Raw genomic sequence first — 19653 nt, forward strand, 5'->3', positions numbered from 1 at the left:
CCAACCAACAGCCACAAATGCTGTGCATAGGAGCACACTGGTCAGCACAGCAGGGGGTCACCATCCACAGAAATGGGGCTATTCACATTGGGGACATGACACTGGAAGGGGAATTCAGAGCATGACACATTAGCAACTGGGAGTCACAAAAATATGCAAGGACATTGGAGTAAAAGTAGCAAGATAATAAATCTCTCCTTGTTAAAGACATCGAACAGCACTGAGTAACAAGAATGTACAACCATGTTGTTTTCTCTCTCATCTTCTCTCCCAAATTCTTCCTGTCATACATAGTCCATGGACTTTGAATTACACTGACCCCAAGTAGTCTATGTTCCAGAACCTTTTAATTTTTACTTACCACAAACATACATTTTATAAAACAATTACAGTTACAAAAATCTATTCCTTCGTGTAACAGATCACAGATCTCCATTGAGTATCTAGTACATGGCTATACTAGGACAGAAGATATGAGCAAGACAAGAGCCTCCAACAGGGGAGGATACAGATCTGTAAACAAGGTTAGCCATGAGGCTAAACAAGTGTGAAATCCAGATAAAATCAGAAGGCAGTTCTGTTGTCCCTCCTTGTGTCCCTAAATCTAATTTCTGGGCTCTTGTGCCCCCAGCCCCAGAAATTCAATTAGGACCCACACACATTCCCTCCACTCTTCCCCACCACCCAGGCCTCTCTGGTCATTGTCAAGAAATTTTAAAAGTTATTTGGAAATACAATAGTGGTTACCAGGCATAGGGGTTGGGGTAGAGAGCAGGGAATCATTGCCTAATGGGTGCATAGTTTCCATTTCTCAAGATGCAAAACTTTGGGCTTCTATTGCAAAACAACGTGAGTGTATTTAACACTACTGAACTTTACATTTAAAAATGGTTAGGGTGGTAAATTTTATGTTACATGATTTTCACTAAAAAAAAAAATAAAGTTTTCTGGCTATTTCATGTGGTACAATGCAGTTTCAATTCAGTAAACTTAAAATTGTCATCCCTAAGTAATATACAAGATTTCAATATTGTGTCAGATTTAGACTTCTCCCTCTAGGACTAGGGCCTGTTGCAGTTGAGGATCTACTGTTGGGGAAGAAGAGTGTGGGGGTTTCTCTCTCCATTCCCTTAGTTCTTCTCCATCTTGCTAACAAAGTTTCTGACTTCTTCCAAAGTTAGGGTTGGGGCAGAGATGGTTATTTGGGGATATGAACCTATTAAACAATAATTCTCTTCTGTTCCTCACCCCACCACCTATCCTTGGTAACCACCATCCTACCCCCAAATAGGATGACCAACTGTCTACTTTCCTGGCACTTTCTAGCATAGAAAGTTCCATATCCCAGAACACCCATCAGTCCCAGGTTTATTGGGCTAATAGATCAGCCCAGATGAGGCAATGGGAGTGTAGTTATTATTTTACTATTTTTTTTTTTCAGTATTGGAGACTGAACCTGGGGCCTCAAGCATGCTAGGTAAGCACCGTACCACTAAGGCACATCCCCAACGCCACTTCACTGATTTGTTGTGGGCTCTAGCATTGTCACCTCTGCATGTGGCAGGTAGTAAAGCTGACTACCCATCTCTTAGGTACGTCTGTGGGTTCTTTAGAAATATTCCCGTCAATTGCCAGGGAAGCCTCACCTGCAGTTCACCTGAGTGAGCAAATGAATATCTATTCCAGCTGGTGACTTGCCACTCCATCCACAGCCCTGAGATCTCTGGTAAGCCACTTCCAGCTCCCTAAGGCTAAGTTCCCCTTTCCCCTGTAGGTGGCTTTCTTGAGCAGGACATACATGAAACCACCTGGCTGTGTTGCTGAGATTTATTTATGGTCCATGAGAAGCACTCACATATCCTTGAAAAGTCCACTGTCACAAACAGAGAAGCTAGCCAGCCAGATATCACTATTTAGATGTCTGATCACCAGTGCTCTCTCTCCTTTACCTGCTATCTCCTCAACCTTCAAGACTCTGCTTAAGTTTCTCTTTCTCCAGGAAATCCCCAGCTGTCCCTGTCCCTCCTTATATGCTCATATAACACTGTTCACCTAGCATAGTATTTATCACATGACTTTTTAGTTACTTGCTTCCATGTCTGTCCAAGGCTAGCTGCATCTGTCTTGTTCATTGTATTTCTTGCTCTGGGTACATCACCTAACAGAGTAATTACTCGATCAATATTTTCTGGACAAATGAATGGAAAATAAATGTACACATCAAGAGAAAATTAAGTTGGACAGAAACAAAGCAGCTTATTCATATGAGAGAAGTTTGTGCCTGCTTTTTAGCACATATGCTGATTTAAAAATTTTAGAACTATTGTTGCTATTTCTTATTATGCTGCTGGGCTTCAGTGGGAGGCAAGGGCAAGTCTCTGTGTAAGCAAAGAATGCTTTCCTGAGAGGTCCTGTTGGTCCTGAGAAGTGATGGTGCACATTTTCCCCCTCTCTTCAAAGCTGAATTAAAATGAACTAGCATTGCAAATCTTTTGACAGAAAAAGTACACGCTGTTCACCAGCCTTGAGTAATAGCAGGAAATAAAAGATGGCCACCATGTGAAGACTGTGACACAAGGATGTCAGGCAAGATTCCCCCCATATGTAGGGACACATCATAGTTATTATTATCATTAATTCATAATTAACATTTTTAGACCATTTAGCATATGCTAGCTCCCACACTAAGTACTTTGCATGCATGGACTTTAGGTAATCCCCACAATGACCTTGTAAGGTGAAATCTAATGGGGGAATTGAAACACAGAGAGGTTAAGTTGTTTACTAATAAGCAACCTAAGTGGAAATCATGTCATGCAGATTACATACTACACTTGATCTTAGCCAAAAGGCCAAGAAGCAATGATACAGATTTCATATGAAGACTCAATTCTCACATCCATTTATACCTGCGGCTGAATGAGTTCCCAAGGAAACATAAGTCTAAGTTTTATTTTAACAAAAGCTATTTCCTTTCAGTAGGTATTGAAATAGATTTAGTTTTAAAAGATTTAAATCTATTCTAGATTAAATCTTCAAAGCTATCGAATGTTAAATGTATTATATATTAAAATGTATATGTATTATATAGAGATACATGTGACAAAACACTGTGTTTAATGTAGTGAAACAGAAAGATAAGCAAATTTAAAAAAAACACCCCAAAAATATTGCATAAAAATCAGCTCCACCAAATAGGTATTAAGTGGTTAAGGATTAATTACATTTTACAAGATAAAAAGATACAGCCTTTTCTTAAAATCTACTTGCTCTAGGTAAAGAATACTTTTTAAACATTAATGTTAATAATTTGAACATTATTTAGAACCATTGAAACTTAAATTTTAAAGGCAAACATGACATCACTCATTTATACAGCTACCAATAGATATAAGAGAATTCAATTAATTTGGTTGTGTATTTTTAACAAGGTGTCAGGAATTGTTTGAGAAATAAAGATGAATATGATTTGGCTTCTACTTTCCCAAAGATTTCAGATAGTGGTGGGCACAGAAATTACAAATAATTGCAGAATAAGACAAATTAAATCATTCAAGTCCAATGTATGATGGAAGAATGGAAATGAAAATTTTATTTTGTACACATACTTGTTAAAGCAATAAGGAATCAAAAAATTAGCTGCCTTTAATTTTTATTAAACTTATTTCTTACATTCAAGTGAACGTTTTTTTCTTTCCAATCTAATTCCCTTCATATCCTGATTCTCTTTAATTTAAAGCTATCCTAAAATAATTTTTCTTTTTAGAAACCCAGAATTTGTGCTATTACCCAGTGCCTGACCCTCATAGAAACATGACATTTTAGCTTTTATGGTTTTTTAATTTTTTTTTTTTATTTTTTGTAGTTGTAGATGGACAGAATGCCTTTATTTGTTTAATTTTATGTGATGCTAAGGATCAAACCCAGTCCTTCACACAGGCTAGGCAAGTGCTCTGCCACTGAGCTAGAGCACCAGCTTCTATGTTTTAACATACAAAATACTATAAAACTTAAAATTTTGAAACATAAAATGCCTTTGAACTAAAATTTTAAAGGTATGAGCTCTCTAGTCTCACAAAAACAAAATTAGGTTTAAAATTTTCAATGAAAATTGAAAAATTGATAATTTTGTATTTCTATAAACACACCAAAAGTAATAACCTGGAAATACTATATACATATTTAGGATAATTTCACATAAGCTTTCCTAGACCCATGCTTGCCTCTTTGCAAATATTCTAATATCCAAAGGTTCATATAAATAATCTTATCTCCGTGTATATCTTGCCATGAAAATATTACTTGTAGCCAGAAATTTCAGAATGTTAAATTCTTCAGGACAAACAATTTAGTTTTTTTCAACAAAAATGCAAGGAAAGGAGAAAGAGAATTGGGAAACCTAAAAGAGATATAAACAACCATAGCAACCAAACACAATGTGTGATCCTTACTTGCATTCTAATTCAAACTAAGCAACTTAAAAAATTTCTTTTGAGCCAAATGAGGATATTGATGCTATTAAATTAAATTAATTGATGCTATTAAAGAAATATTTAGGTGTAATAGTGGCAGTATGGTTAAATTAATGAAACTTTTATCTTTTAGGGAAATATTTAAAAATATTTATGGATGAAATGATAATGATATCTAGAAATGAACTCAAAATAATCCAGTGGGAAGAGGACCATTAGATGGTAAAGATAAAACAAGGTTGGCCCAGCCATGAGGTTAATTAAAACACAATGTAATGTATTATAATACAATAAAATTATAATAAAAAATAATTTTACTAATTTTTCCACCTTTGGGTATGTTTGGAATTTTCCACTTTAAAAATGCATTATAAAAAATAAAGAAAAAAGTGCTTGAAATATAGTACAATATATCTTATTCAACAATTATCTTGGATCACAATAGGTCACCTTAATTTTAGAAACTGTGAATCATAAATATGGCTTTGAATATAGTCACAGATATGAATAGTAAAATCACAGTATCTGAAGAAAAGGAAATTTCTTATGCTTCCTAAACCTCATTGTTTTCTCAATTTGAGAATAGAAACTGCTTCACTGGCTAAATCAAAGCTGTCTCCAAATATGCTTAATTACTGATTTAATAAACATTCCACCATTGTAAGTACAAATAAGAATTTAAGTTGAATTCAGCTAAACTTTGACTCTGTTAAGGTAATTGAGCAACAGGGAACTGAGGTTGAATTGAATTTCATAATAGATTCTCAAATCCTTTATCTTTTTCTACATCTACTTTTTTTCTGGGAGAACAAATTTTGGCACAAATAGTTATCATCTATAGCAGTTCTTTGCAGTCAGCAGTGTATACTGAATCAACAAACTCTAAAAGCCCATTTAAGTAATTTTAGTGCTGATATGAAAAAAATCTATTAAGACTAAACTACCTTTGTAGAAATTACAAGAAGTTGACATTAGCAATTACAGTAAGATTATTATTTAAACTGTAATCAGATGTTAATATGGAAAGACATTTGTGAACATTCTCCCCAAAAGTAGTGGGGGAATAAGAACCATGATTCTCCCACACTTCCAATAAAATGTGGTAAAAGGCACAGAATCTTAAAAGATCATTTGCTTGATCTCATTGCTAGCATTGTTAGTTTTTAATGCCGTATTTTTCTCCTAGTTTCTGCTGTTTTAGATTTTACCATATATTGTTGAATCCAAGTCAAAATGAAAGGAGCAAGGGTGTCTGACACAGTCTAGGGATCAAATAGTTTCCTGAAGCATTAGCTACATTCCAGTGTATAAGCAGGTACTATTCACTTTGGATAGTCAATGTAGAAGGATTAGGGCACATGGAATGTTACCGCTGATGCAGATGTCACCTGCTGGGGCCTGCTGGCCACAGATAGGCACCTTGGATCACAGCCCTCTGCCAACCTGGAAGATCCCAGCCCCTGAGGATCCCCAGACATTCTCTTTCCTTCTGCTCAGAGGCCCCCATCTCCACTCCCACTCCAGCGACCCAGACCTAGTGAACTAAATGCTCCTCCTTCCTCCAGTTCAGCAACTCCCAAACCTATCGCCTCTTGGTCCCTCATCCCAGGACTGTGCTATCTAACTCCTTGGGCACTTTTCAGTCTTCCAGATGCGCAAAGTGGCCCTCAGGGCCAAGATTTGGAGAGGATTGGATAGGTGACAGGGGAAGGATTTGCAATATGACCTTCCCTGGACTTGGAGGGGTGCCTGGGTGAACTAAGTGAGGACTTAGGGACTAGCTGAAGAGAGGCAACGAAAATCACATCAGCAAGGAAAAACTCACAGGACACTCTTCTGATTCCTCCCAGTTCTGTTGATTGCTTTAGTTTTTCATGGGCGGGGATGTGACCTAGTGAACTCCAGTCCTTGACCTTCCCACTGCTCCAGGGAGGCTCTTTCCTCTGAAGACTCAGAAGAGAGCCCAGGTGCCAAGCTTAGGGAACTGACAGAATGCAAGTCCTTTAGCGCCTCGGATCTACAAGAGAGAAATGCTCTTTCTGGTATGAGGGGACAGTGACTAGAGGCTAGGAGAAAGATTGTGGCACCCGGGGCCTTCGTGGGTCTTTGGCTTTTGGGACCTGCGGAAGGCTCAGACTGGAGCTGGTCGTGGGTGTGGGTAGATTTAGTGACTACGAAAGCAGACAGGTCCCAGTGCTGAGGGTCCTTTGGCGACTTAAGTTCTCTGAGTTTGTCAGTCTGCAAAATGCGGGGTAGGAAGGAAATCTAGGGTCTTCCTCATGGAGTATTGGAAAGGTTAAAGGAAACCCAGAGCCTGCTTGACAAGAAGCAGAGGAATGACAACCACTAATAATAATCGTGCTCTTATATACTAAAGGATAGGACAGGGGGATGAGTCCCTTTCCCCAAGTTTACCTCCTGCCCTCTTCCAGCCTTTGCACCGCTCAATCCCTGGCTCTTTGCTCTGGCCCTTGGGCTACTCTCCAGAGCAGCTCCAAGTGGAGTGCATTCCGAGTGCATCCCAACAGCCTGTTCTCAATAAGTCGGGTCCAAGGGTCTTCTTTGACCCTCCACTCTTAGCAAAACTCGAAAGCGACGAGGTTTTTACCCTCAAACAACACGTCACCCTTGAAAACCTCAAGAACCGGGCCGAGCATCCAGAACTGTGACCTAGAGCTGTGCGCGGTCTGGAAGGAGGTTGGCAGAGGCCTGGTCACCAACCGAGCGCGACATCCCCTCTGCACATTTTTCCCCACCGACCGGCCGCCGGCGCCCAGGGGACTGCAGTACCTCCATTAGGGCCGGCCAGCGGTAAGGACTCGGCAAGCCTTCGGAGTTCTTGAACCCGCAGCACCAGGCGACCATCCACTTTGCCAGCCGGCGGCCCTCTTGGTGCTGTCGCAGCGCTCCCGGCTCTGGGATTGCGTTTGTTAACTGAATACAGGGACAAAGGGAAATTGAACTATGAGCGGGTGAGAACAGGAATGAAATAGGACCCGTCGACGCTTGGTTTGTTTCCAAATTCTCAGATTCCGAGACCTGCCAGATTTGCCAAAAGGGGTCTATTTTTCGGACACCAGTGGTGCTGTGCGGGTGAAAACTGCTTATGCAAAGGGGAGAGAAATTGGAAACTACCAAGCGTGGGGCCTGGGAACTTTCCCAACTTTCCCACGAGTGGGAATCGCAGGTAGGGCGCGTCGAAGATCCAAATAATGGAATGTATATGCGAAGCCAACGTTTAAAAATCAGCCAGTTAGTTAAATGACTGTAAGAGTGTGTGCCATTTTCCTTCCCTCCTGAAATGAGAAATTCACAACTATGTCTGGGGAATGAATAGGGGATAATTCACAGAATGACTTTCTTCAAAGACGCCTGGAATATAATTCTCAGGAAACATGAACTCTGCTCAGAAAGGGTTCAAAACGACTTATCTCTAGAAATTTGCTTCTCACCCCCCGCCCCCCCGCAGTATTTCTTGATGATCATTCTTGCCTTTCTCGGTTCCCCCACTTGGTCACCTGAAGCCCAGCAATGGCTACAAATCTTTTCAGAAGCTTTTGTTGTTTTAAGAAAAAGCTTTGGAAATCTTAGTGCTTTGATATGTGTGTATCCTTTTTCTCCTGCATGAATGTCCACTACTTTTCAATTTGACCTCAAAGCATACTCCAGCTTAAAAAAGTCAACACATTAAAAAAAAGAAAAAACAAAAACAAAAGGATAATACATATCCTGGTATTCTTTTTCTTCTAGAGATTTCATTAATACCAAATCTCCCATTTTAAAAGGCAGGCTTTTTCAAACTCAAATATTCAAAATGTTTTAAAAAATTAAACATTGGTTGTTTCTTATATTCATAAATGAATACGAATCCTAAAAACAAGTTGTTTAATTGCAGGGAAAGAATATAAGTTTTAAATGATGTTCCATTTACAAACCAAATAATGAGACATTGGTAGAATATAAACGATGTAGTGTTGGGATTTAGAATTTTATTTAATTTGTAGAGCAAGGCTTCATTTTAACACTTTCCCATGGAATATGGCACATCAAATAAACATAAGAAATAAATGTTCTGAAATTGAAATTCCTTTGTATTAGATATGTATTTCAGGAGGACACAGAGAGCATACACATTCTGCACTATTCTGGGGCATACTTGCAGTTCCTAGGGAACAAAGAATGGGGAAATTCTGCATTGGAGATTCTGCTTTCTTTGTTTTTCTTTTAATACCAAAGCGAAAATATCCCATTCTTGTTCACAGTTCATCAGGAAAAGTGCAAATCGGAAAAACTGTGGAAGCCTCGGGAGGTGATGGAGCCGGACAGTGGATGGTACCGCTCTGACACCTGACTCCAGGTGCGCCCAGCGGGGTTGGCCAGGAGGCAGGGTGTCCTTACTAATCAAAAGGCTGGTGAAGTCCCCTCTCCACCAGAAGAGGCGGCCAGCGAAGTCGGTCTAGAGCCCTCTGCTACCGGCTGGTACCTTAGTAGCGCCGCGACGGCAGACAGGTGCCGGCCCAACAGCGTTCCTTTGCTGGTAGCACAGCTGCTGACACAGTGCTGCTGCTGCTGCTGCTGTAAAATTGTCCGAGCGGCGGACACGTTCAGCAACGGGCCCTGGGGGTGCAACAGGCACGACGGGTGCTGGAGCAGGTGGCAGTAGCCCCATGGAGTCGGGGGCAGACTCTGCGTTGCCCTTCTTCCCTCAGCGCTGACTCCTTGCATAATACTCTCAATGCTGAAGGAGGTGTGCCCGCCTCTAGGCCTCGACACCGGGCCCTTGCCCTCCTCCCAAGGCTGTGAGCCCAGCGAGGGCTGCAGCGACTGGAGAGTGCTGGGAATTGCCAAGTCCGCGCGTTCCGCACTCCTGGGCGCTTCAGCCGGGGCTGAGAGCAGCAGGTAGCGTAGTGGATGTGGGTGCAGCAGGGCACACTGGCGGCTCCCGGGTGTGGTGGTGGGATAGGCCCCCAGGGCAGGCTGCGTCGGGACCGGGGACCCAAGCAGGAGGCCTGGGTGGGGGCCGTGCAGGTTGGCGGGCGCGGCAGGCAGTGGGAAAGGGTGGTACAAGTGACCGCCTTGGGACGGGTGGTGGCGCTTGAAACGCTTCCTTCGTCGAAGGAAGCTGCCGTTGTCAAACATGTCCTGGGAGGCGGGATCCAGGCTCCAATAGTTGCCCTTGCCGGGATGGCCCGGCTCGCGGGGGATCTTGACGAAGCAGTCGTTGAGCGAGAGGTTGTGACGAATGCTGTTTTGCCAGGCTGGGAACTTGCGGCGGTAGTAGGGGAAGCGGCCGCTGATGAAGGCACAGATACCGCTGAGCGTGAGGCGCTTGTGCGGGCTCTGCAGGATGGCCATGGTGATGAGTGCGATGTACGAGTAGGGGGGCTTGGTCGGCTGCGGGGCATCCCCAGAGGCCGCCGCGGACCTCGTCTGAGCCCTGAACTTGCTGACAAACTCCGGGGAGTCGCTCTGGCCATAGCCGCCCTCGGTGCCCTCTCTGGGAACTGGAATCGCAGCGGGTCGCGCCCCCTGAGGCCCGGGTTGGTGCGGCCGTTCTAGGTGTTTCGGGCTCCCCTCCACCTCCTGGTATTCCTCTTCCTCCTCGTCTTCATCTTCCTCCTCTCCCAGGACATCAATTTCACCGTCTTCTCCATCCGACCTTCGGAAGCTGGGCTGCGGTGTGAAGCGACTGCGCTTGGCTCTTGGTAAGCTCATGGAAGGGCAGTTATTGCAGACGCAGGGAAGGTGACGGTGACTCACCTGGCTTGAAGTGTGTTGCCCAAGATGAGTGTTTCAAGAATCAGAAACGCTAGTACCTTTTTAGTCTTCGATTGCGTTTGTTTCTTCTCCTTTCCAATACCATTCAGCAAATATGCACTTTGCCTTTTATTAAAGCTTCTTTGAGACCCTGAGTGCCGGATCCCCCTCCCCCCGTTTATAACCTTCTTTCCCTACCTCAGAGCGGTGCCACTTCCCCTGACGCAGTCCAATAAGGAGGGTCAGCAGCGCAAACATTACTCAAGGGAGGAGCCCCTCAGCCCCCTCCTCCTTACAACCACCCGCCATATGTTTGGCTTTTCGAGTTTAACCAGCCCACTAGCCCTGGCATTGCCTGGGTTCTGTGAACATGCTTTAAAACTGTGTAAATAAAACTGAAGAAAATATGGTCTTCAGCGACTACCTTGACGTTCGGACCTTTCTGCAAACAGAATTTGGCAGTGGGGTAGAGCACTGAAATGTATATGGTGTTGAATTATCAGTAAAAGGATTTATTTGAGGAGGGGGATATTTCTTAGATGGTTAATCACCCACTTTCATTGGTGGATTTTGTCATCATCCAGAATGGTGGCCTGAATTATTTTTAAATATTCAGCCCGAGGAGTCTATTGTCCTTCCTACCTTCCATACAAGTTTCCCATATGCTCTCCCTGACAAAAAATTTTAAAAAGACTCAAATATCAGAGCACTAAATTGTGGCAATTCAGGGTGAAGTGAAGGCAGGATGACTAAATAGAGGATTCCCCTGCCTCCTCACAGCAGTAATTCTCCAACTTCTTTGAACATTTGGCTACAGTAAGAAATGTATTTGATACCATTATCTTGCACGTACAAATAAGCATGCTTAGAATGTGTTTCACAAAAAAGAAACCTTACACTACAGTGATCCCTGATATTTTCTTCTTTTTCTTAATGGTTATGATCAATTTAATTCACAACATTAAATTGGCCCCCAAACAAAGGGAATCTCTACCCATAAATGTCATTCTTTTTCTCTCCTTCTTCTGATCCTTCTACCTTTTTTAGACACACAAAGCATTTATTGTAATAACAGGAGTGGAATGACAACAGCTATTTAACTGACTCACCTAGAATCCTTGGAATTAACAAGATTTTTAGATTGGCTTCATTTTACTATACAAATAGGGTTCTTACGATAAAATATTAAGCCACAATACATAAATAATTTAAAACCCACCTACTTGGGGGAAACGGTGAGGTGGCATCTCATAGAATCACATAATCACATTAGTGTTTATAAAATGACAGTGAATTTTCAGAGAGAAATCAGAAGATAACTATAAGGGCAAAATATAATCAAAAAGTAGCTTCATACCTTCAGGATTAAAAGTAGAGTAGCTAGTACTTTTCAGACAGAATTTGGAGAACATCTTCCTTACTGTTAAGCCTTACTCTGTACTGCTGAAGTTTTAACCCTTCTAAGGCTTTTTAGTTAGATGCAACTTAAAGGAGAACAAATAACAGAAGGGTTGTGCCTAAGAGACTTGTGTCTGAATCCCAAATTTACCAATGACTATTTGTGTGATCTAAGCTTTTGGAGGGCCAGCACAGATGTCTCATTCAACCTGATTCTCCCCTCAAGCCTCTGGTAAGAGGTATATTTTTCCCCACTAGCAAAAGAATCAGATGACCTGGGAAAGGGAGTATTGTTAGTTTTCCTAAAGTCAACTTCTATGGGGATTTGGGTTATTTACAAATAAAAGGATGTTAAATATGTGCTCAAAAACGTACATTAATGAGTTTGTGTCAGAGAGGAACTGGAGACAACTGAAGAGCTCCCTGTAGCCAAAGCTGGGACAATTTAAGCAACAAAATAAAATAGTACTGGATTATAAAAGAAAGTACAAAATAAATGTATCCATATTGATAAAAACCAATGACTGTGTAAATTAATAAATGGGGGAATGAGAAAGCTCCCTTGCAGAAGAATCCCAAATAAATTATGTAGATATTCTGCCCATAAGGAGGTGGAATATAATTCTCCACTACTTGTGATTTACTTCCAGGGTACTATATGAAAGGGGGGGGGGGGGAGAGTAAGTAACCCTTTCCAGTGGAGAAACTTGACAAATACAACTTCAACAAACTGATCAAAACCAACATCAATTGCCTAGATCATGTTGATAGTACATACCTATGAGATGACATGATGAAAATGGCACTCTGATCTTTGTTCTCTAAATCTTAGTCTAACCATAAGAAAAAACATCAATAGAATGTTTTTAGAGAGCATCTTGTATACCTGACCAATATTCCAATAGAAGAGCGTCTTGTGTACCTGACCAATATTCCTCAAAACTGTCAAGATAATTAAAACAAGGGAAGTTTAAGAAATTGTCACAGTCAAGAGTTATATAACTACTAAATGTAATGTACTATCCTGCATGGGATTCTCAATCAGAAAAAATGTAAAAAAACAGGGAAACAAAAAATGTGAACTTTAGCTAATGATAATAAATCAATATTAATTCACTAATTGTACAAAGCTACCATACCATTGAAAGTTGTTAATAGTATGTGCATAGGGGTAAACTACTACCTGCTCAATCTACTGTAAATCTAAAACTTTCCTTTAATAATACATTCTTTTAAAAAATTAAACATGGAGAATAAAAGGATCTAAGAGACAAAAAACAGAAACTTAAATGACCATCAGCTGATGAGTTGATAAACTAAACATGACATATCCATACAATGGATATTATTCAGTAACAAAAAGGAATGAAGTACTGACACATATCACAACATGGATGAACCCTGAAAACATGATTCATGAAAGGAAGTTAAATAGGCAAATCTAAAAAACAAAAAGATTTGTGTTGGCTGGGGGAGGGGACAATGGAAAGTAACTGCTAAAGGCTGTAGAGTTTCTTTTAGGGGTAATGAAAATGTTCTGGAATTAGATAGTGGTAATATCTAACTGTAGGTATACTAAAAAACATGAAATTTATACTTTAAATGTATCAATTTTATGGCATATCAATTATATGTAAATAAAGTCATCCCCCAAATCAAATGTTAAAACAAAAGAGCTATAGCAATGAAAACTAAGTTGTATACGTTGGGAAAACTTAATAATGGTACATCACTCTAAACAAGAAAAAGGAATTCCTAACGTCCCACTCCATCAATTCCATAGTGTTGCCTTAAGAATCAAGTTTTAGCTGGGCATGGTGGTACACACCTGTAATCCCAGCTACTCAGGAGGCTGAGGCAAGAGGACTACCAATAGTTTGAGGCCAGCCTGGAAAACTTCCTAAGCCCCTATATCAAAATAAGAATGAAAGAGGGTTGGGGATTTCACTCAGTATAGAGCATCTCTGGGATGTATCCCAAGTACCATTAAAAACAAACAAAAGAATCAAGTTTTATTTTGTAGCTTCTACAACATTTAACATAGTGCCTTACTGGGCACTCAAGTGTTTGGTGATCACTTCTTTGTTTTAATTTTGTTTTGCCAGAACAACATTCTAGTTTGAAAACCAAACCTTTCTAATCTAATCTTCAAGAAGAATGATGATGTTTATTTTTTCTCAATTCCACTCTATAAAAATTTAAGGTAATTTGGTCATCAACAGAGTTAAAAGGTAAAATTGATTCTACTATTAAGACTCATTCTGATAAAATAATTCTAATATCTTTTTTTCTCATTCAAATAGGGTGAGTTGTCAGATAGTCAAAAGCAGAATTCAATTCTTTCTATATCACCCCCACCAATTGTAAGGCATTTCTGGAAGTGAGAAAAATCTTCTTAAAGCAATCTAAAAATATAGTTTTCCCACCTACCAGTAATCTAAGGGAAACAATCAATTAGCAACCAAACCCATAATGTTCTAAAGTAGTGAAAATCATTAGGGTAAAAAGAAAAATCATTAGCTTTTGCTTTACTTTGTTGATAACTGCTTTTAACATTCACAATCTAGGAATTAAAAACTCTAAAAGATATTTTTGATTTTCCTAATTTCTACCCACAAGTCTATAAAATGACTAAATTTCTCTTTAATTTTAGAATATTATTTATTTATGCATTTGGTGCTGGGGAGTAAACCCAGGGATTTGGCCAGGTTAAGCATGTGCTCTACCACTGAGCTACAACCCCATGCCAAAGGAAACTTTTTTTGTATGGTGCTGGGCATCCAATCCAGGGCCATGCTCATGCTAGGCATTCTACCACTGAGCTACATCCACATCCCCCAAGACAACTTTTTAAAAATAAAAATACTATAATTTGAATAGAAGCAAACCCCCCAAAATTAAAAACAATACAACTCTGGATAGCAAGAAGGGAAGGTGATAAAAAGCCACCCCCACCCCCACCCCACAAGTCTGCTTAGGAGTCTAACAAAATGAAATGAGCTATCTTTCTAACTCACACACCATTTGGTAGTCATTATGACAGAGAAAACTGAAAGTTTTTACCAAGATGACCTCTTGATCACCGGGTCCACCCCTCACAACTTATGCTGATACCTCCCTACATCTCTCATAAACTCAGTACAATTTTCTTGCCTCTTTAACTGGAAAAGGCCTCCCAAGGAAACATTTGTTTTAAGGTGTGCAGAAGCCTGAATTGTATATGCAAAAAAGTCTTGTAGAAAAGGGAATTCACATTTGTTGAGAATCTATTCAGGGTGTTTTAAATTTGAATCCCTGGAACAATCCAAAGAAAAGTTGCCTTGTTACTTCCATTTTATGAAATGAGGCTCAGCAAGTATTGTAATTTATCCTGTATCTCACAGGGATCTATAAAATTTCAGATGAACCACATCTAAACTGTGATGATAATGATCATCATCATATTACCCTGCAGATCTTCTATAGCATAAAGAAAGGTCCACATTAATATTATTATCAATTCCCAAACCTCTACAGAATATCTTTAGCAAGTTTCCAGTGTCCTGAAGGTATAGGCTCAATTATGGCTCTGATAATTAGAAAATACTTTATTTTAGGAAAAATAATGTAGAATATACCCTCAACTCAAGGAAGGAATAAATGTAACATACAATACAGTATAAAATCCAAAAGAATCCATGAGATGCCAGTCCATTCTGATAGACAAGTTAAAATGTGTTTCAGAAAATGTGTACTGCCTTACACTCTGAACAAAGGCAAAAGATACGATCTTTTGGAAGGCCAATTAATCAAAAGCTATTAAAAATGTTAACGTGCATATCCTAGAAGCTAGTGATTTCACACTTAAATATCTACTCTAGAAAAACATGCACACAGAGGTGTGCACAAAGATCACACTCAAAGTCACTTACCAGTGTATTAAGAATAATCCTAGCTGGGCACGGTGCCACACACCTATAATCCCAGCAGCTCAGCAGGCTGAGGCAGGAGGATTGTGAATTCAAAGCCAGGCTCAGCAACTTAGCAAGGCCCTAAGACAGGGTGAGACCCTGTCTCTAAATAAAATATAAAAAAGGGTTGGGTATATAGCTCAGTGGTTAAGCACCCCTGGGTTCAATACATTGGAATTCATAACAGAAGTAATGAAAATAATAGATGATTGAAATACATCCAGTAGGAAGGATCCTAATGTTTAACTCTGTCCTACAAGGAACAACAAACCTAGCTGCTGCTACCCCTGCTTTCCACCCCACCCCCGTCTCCACAATACATTATTATCTTGCCTACCTAAATGACTTACTCTTTTTATGTGAAGCTTCCTTCCCTACTTTGTATGAATGACTACTTTTAATTCAGTTCTCAATTTAAGGGCCACCTTCCATGACCACCCAATCTAAAGTTTATCTTTATATCAGCCTGCTTAGGGCTGCCTCCTATTTTCTCATTTATGTATATCCCTCCACAAGACTGTAAGCAATGTGAGAATTTGGCCTTTATCTATTATGTGCTGTTTCTACACCAGTACTAATACAGAGGTAAACTGGATGGTCTCTATAAACTTAAAAAAAATAAAAATAAAAAGTATGCTATAATCTAAATTTCTATGCAGCAGTTAAAGAATAAGAAAGATTTGTAAGCACTGTCATGGAAATATCCTTGAGGGTATCTATGACAAATGTCTTAAGTTCCCTGAAGAAGCAGCTTAGACTGGCTATGATCCCTGGGAATCCCACTGTTTCATTCTGGGAAACAATGCATAAGTGAAAAGAAACAATGCATAAGGATGGAACATTGGTTTAGGCCTAAGAAGTGACAGAGATGAGGGAGGAGAGAGGAAAGACTCACTTTATCTGTAATGTTTGCATTCTTAAAACATACTCATATACAATACTTGTATAATGAAAAACATTTAAAGATTAATTTAGTACACTTCAAAGGAAACAGATATCCATGAGTCTTATAGATATTCAAGCAAGATTAATATTATTTCAGAAATTTCTCCTACAACTAATGATAAAGCCCTTTTTCAGGGTCTAGAACAGATCGATTTAGACACTTATTATTTGCCAAAGAATATTATTGTGAACACATTAGTTATAAAACAAATTTAAATTGTTAGGAAGAATAAAATATTTCTATAGGCTCTGCTATGTGCCAAGAGCTGTGTTGGATGCATTATAAACCTATTTAATCCTGGAATGATTGATATTATTACCCACTTGATAAATAAGGAAACCAATCTCAGGGTAAATACTTTGCCAAAGATTACACAGCTGAGAAGCAGCACAGCTAGACTTAAATCTCAGATGTGACTTAAAAATCAGTGTTTTATTGGGTTGATTTATTGTCTATCACAAAATATTATTTTTCTTTTGTTCTTGTCTTTTTGTTCTTTGTGGTGCTAGAGTCTCACACATGCTAAGGAAGCACTCCCACTGAGCTACATACCCCCAGCCCCTCAAAATATTCTCTTACACCTGAATTAAAGAGAATGGATTCAAGAGGCAATAGGGTGGTTATAGAGAAGTTATATTTTTAAAATGTAGAACAGAATAGAAGGAAGATCAGGATCAGCAAACTTACCAGCAGACTCCAAAAGAATGTAACAGTAATAACCAAATCAAGGTAATTTAATCCATTAGCTTTCTCTCTTCAACCATGACAACCATTCAAAACACAGATGTAACTCCTTAACTTAAAATGTATGGAAAAAAATCCAAAAATTTTTGATAGTCTTCTATGATAGCTAACAACTATTAGTTTGTGAAAGCTCTTCATTAAATTCTACCTACGCTTTTCCAACAATCTGAGTAAGTTACGCTGACTTGGCCCTTACTAAGAATTCCTCAGTCATTATATACTTACACACTAAATAAAGATTATTAAACTGTAGTTAGAGCTGATGGTTTGTACCTCATCACTTTTTAGCTCATAATTAGAATTAAAGAAGATGAAAATAATCAAGATGAATTTAATACCAGTAGTAAAATTAGCTTAGAAATTCTAAAATTGGAATCTCCTAAATATATTACAAAATAAATAGCTGAAGTTTCATTACATGATCAGTAAGGCTTGATTATAAATAAGAGATAAGACTTAATATCTTTGACTCAAATTTCTTCCAGATTTGAAGTCGTTAGGGACAACAGAGACTTATTTTATTTCATGTAACAGAAACTAAGTGACAATAATTGTTCAGAAAAAAAATTTGTTAATAATCATATCTCTTGAGTCAGCTGAAGTTTTAAGGGAAAATGAAAATGTTCAAAGGCTTAATATTAATATAAATAATAAAGGGTAGGAATTCCACATATATCAACTTCAAATTGTGAAAAATGAATTGTGAAAGAAATTTTTGTGAAACATTTGGCTTTCCCCCATAAAAAAAAAACTTCAGAGGTTTGTTTTTTTTTTTTAATTTTATTGTGTGAATGTCAAATGTTTTATAGCACTGATTTACTAAAATTTATTAATCCTGTAAAATAAATACTATCTTAAAATACATTGGAATTCATAACAGAAGTAATGAAAATAGTAGATGATTGAAATGCATCCAGTAGGAACTTATTCTCATTTTTACCATCTGGTCCTTTTGATAAAAAATGCTTCTAGTGTTATGGACATACTTGATCTTCTTTGAACTGTGTTGTCCACTGCTTTTCTGTTTCTGTCACTGTAGCAATAAATAGTTGTTTAAGAATATTCTTATCTAAATTCCTGCCTGCAAATAAAAAAAATATAGCATAATTATATTTTGCTTATTAAAGTAACATAGTTCACCCATCAATTTCAGATTGTTAAATGCTTAATGATCTTCAGAAATCTATAAAAACAACATAGTTAAGTGATTCCTTCTTTGATTTTCTAATTAAGCCTCAGAACCAAATTGGTACTTAAGAGTAACCACTTTTCTAAAATTATTTTAAGAGTAAAAGGCCTAATGAGTATTTGTGAATGTTATTACATGATTAAGACAAATATACTAACCACAAGCTTATTTTAATTAAAATAAAGCACATAATATCCTACTTATAAAGCACATAATATTCTTTTCAAAACTTTTTTAAAATTTTGCTTTAGAAATTTTATCCTTTGCCACTTACCAATAAAGACTAATCGATTGGTTCTCTCAGTGTCATCTTCCCAGCTCACTGGAGTCTCTTCCAGGTCATAGAGTTCATGGACACCTTGGACAATCACTTGTTGTGGTTTGTCTTTGATCGACACCAACCCCTGCTTCACAGAGAGTGATCAATCAGACTCAGCTCAAAGTTAAAAGCAGAAATGATGCATTTCTGCTTTTAATGAATGGCTTTTTATGAATGGCTTAATTTCTGCCATTTTTTTTCAAAAAATTCATAAATCTGGGGAAATTATTTTACTCCAATTATTGTGCACTGAAAATAGTTTCCTAAAAGATAAATATTCTTTTTTTTAAGAGACAGAGAATTTTTTAATATTTATTTTTTAGTTTTTGGCGGACACAACATCTTTTTATTTTATTTTTATGTGGTGCTAAGGATCGAACCCAGCGCCCTGCACATGCCAGGCGAGCACGCTACAGCTTGAGCCACCTCCCCAGCCCCAATAAATATTTTTTTTAAAAGGACTTATGTACATTGATTTTTAAAAAACAATCCTTTTTTCTAATAATAGAATTAACACATATAGTATTCTTTTCTTTGCATTATTTTTGGTGATACTGTGGATTGAACCCAGGGACACACTACCACTAAACTACATTTTTCAGCCCTTTTTGTTTTTTTATTTGGAGACAGGTTCTCACTAAGTTGTCTAAAACATATTTTTTTTCCAGTACTGGGGACTGAACTGAGGGCCTGGTGCATGCTAGGCAAGCATGCTAACATTGTGCTACATCGCCAGCCTAAAAAAGTCTTTCAGTGTTATTGATCACAACCTAAAACTGAAACAACAAAATGATAAAATGTAATATATCATATACTATTAATTATTCTGCTTTTAAGCAGAATTAGTGAGAAAATTTGAGAAGTTAAAGGATTTTGAG

At 38.6% G+C, this 19653-nt stretch overlaps 2 protein-coding genes and 1 pseudogene across 2 annotated transcripts in view; all 3 read right to left on the reverse strand.

Annotated features, from left to right (window-relative positions):
- Positions 1-2707: 2707 nt before the first annotated feature.
- Positions 2708-2864, reverse strand: LOC114096612 (U2 spliceosomal RNA; annotated as a pseudogene).
- Positions 2865-8873: 6009 nt separating this feature from the next.
- Foxd4 (forkhead box D4) lies at positions 8874-10187 on the reverse strand. Its single transcript, XM_027940126.2, is given in 3 exon segments — positions 8874-9063; positions 9102-9292; positions 9294-10187. Coding segments are annotated over 3 exon segments (1275 nt in total).
- A 7869-nt stretch (positions 10188-18056) lies between these two features.
- Positions 18057-19653, reverse strand: part of Zng1a (Zn regulated GTPase metalloprotein activator 1A) — a 42280-nt gene continuing 40683 nt past the window's right edge. Inside the window, exons 14-15 of the mRNA XM_027940140.2 lie at positions 18731-18860; positions 18057-18348 (exon numbers count right to left, since the gene is read on the reverse strand). Of these exons, the coding sequence (XP_027795941.1) occupies positions 18242-18348; positions 18731-18860 (237 nt within the window). The 3' untranslated portion in view covers positions 18057-18241. The remainder of the gene's footprint in view (positions 18349-18730; positions 18861-19653) is intronic.

The sequence above is a fragment of the Marmota flaviventris genome, chromosome 13, assembly GCF_047511675.1.
Source record: "Marmota flaviventris isolate mMarFla1 chromosome 13, mMarFla1.hap1, whole genome shotgun sequence".
Lineage (NCBI taxonomy): Eukaryota > Metazoa > Chordata > Mammalia > Rodentia > Sciuridae > Marmota > Marmota flaviventris.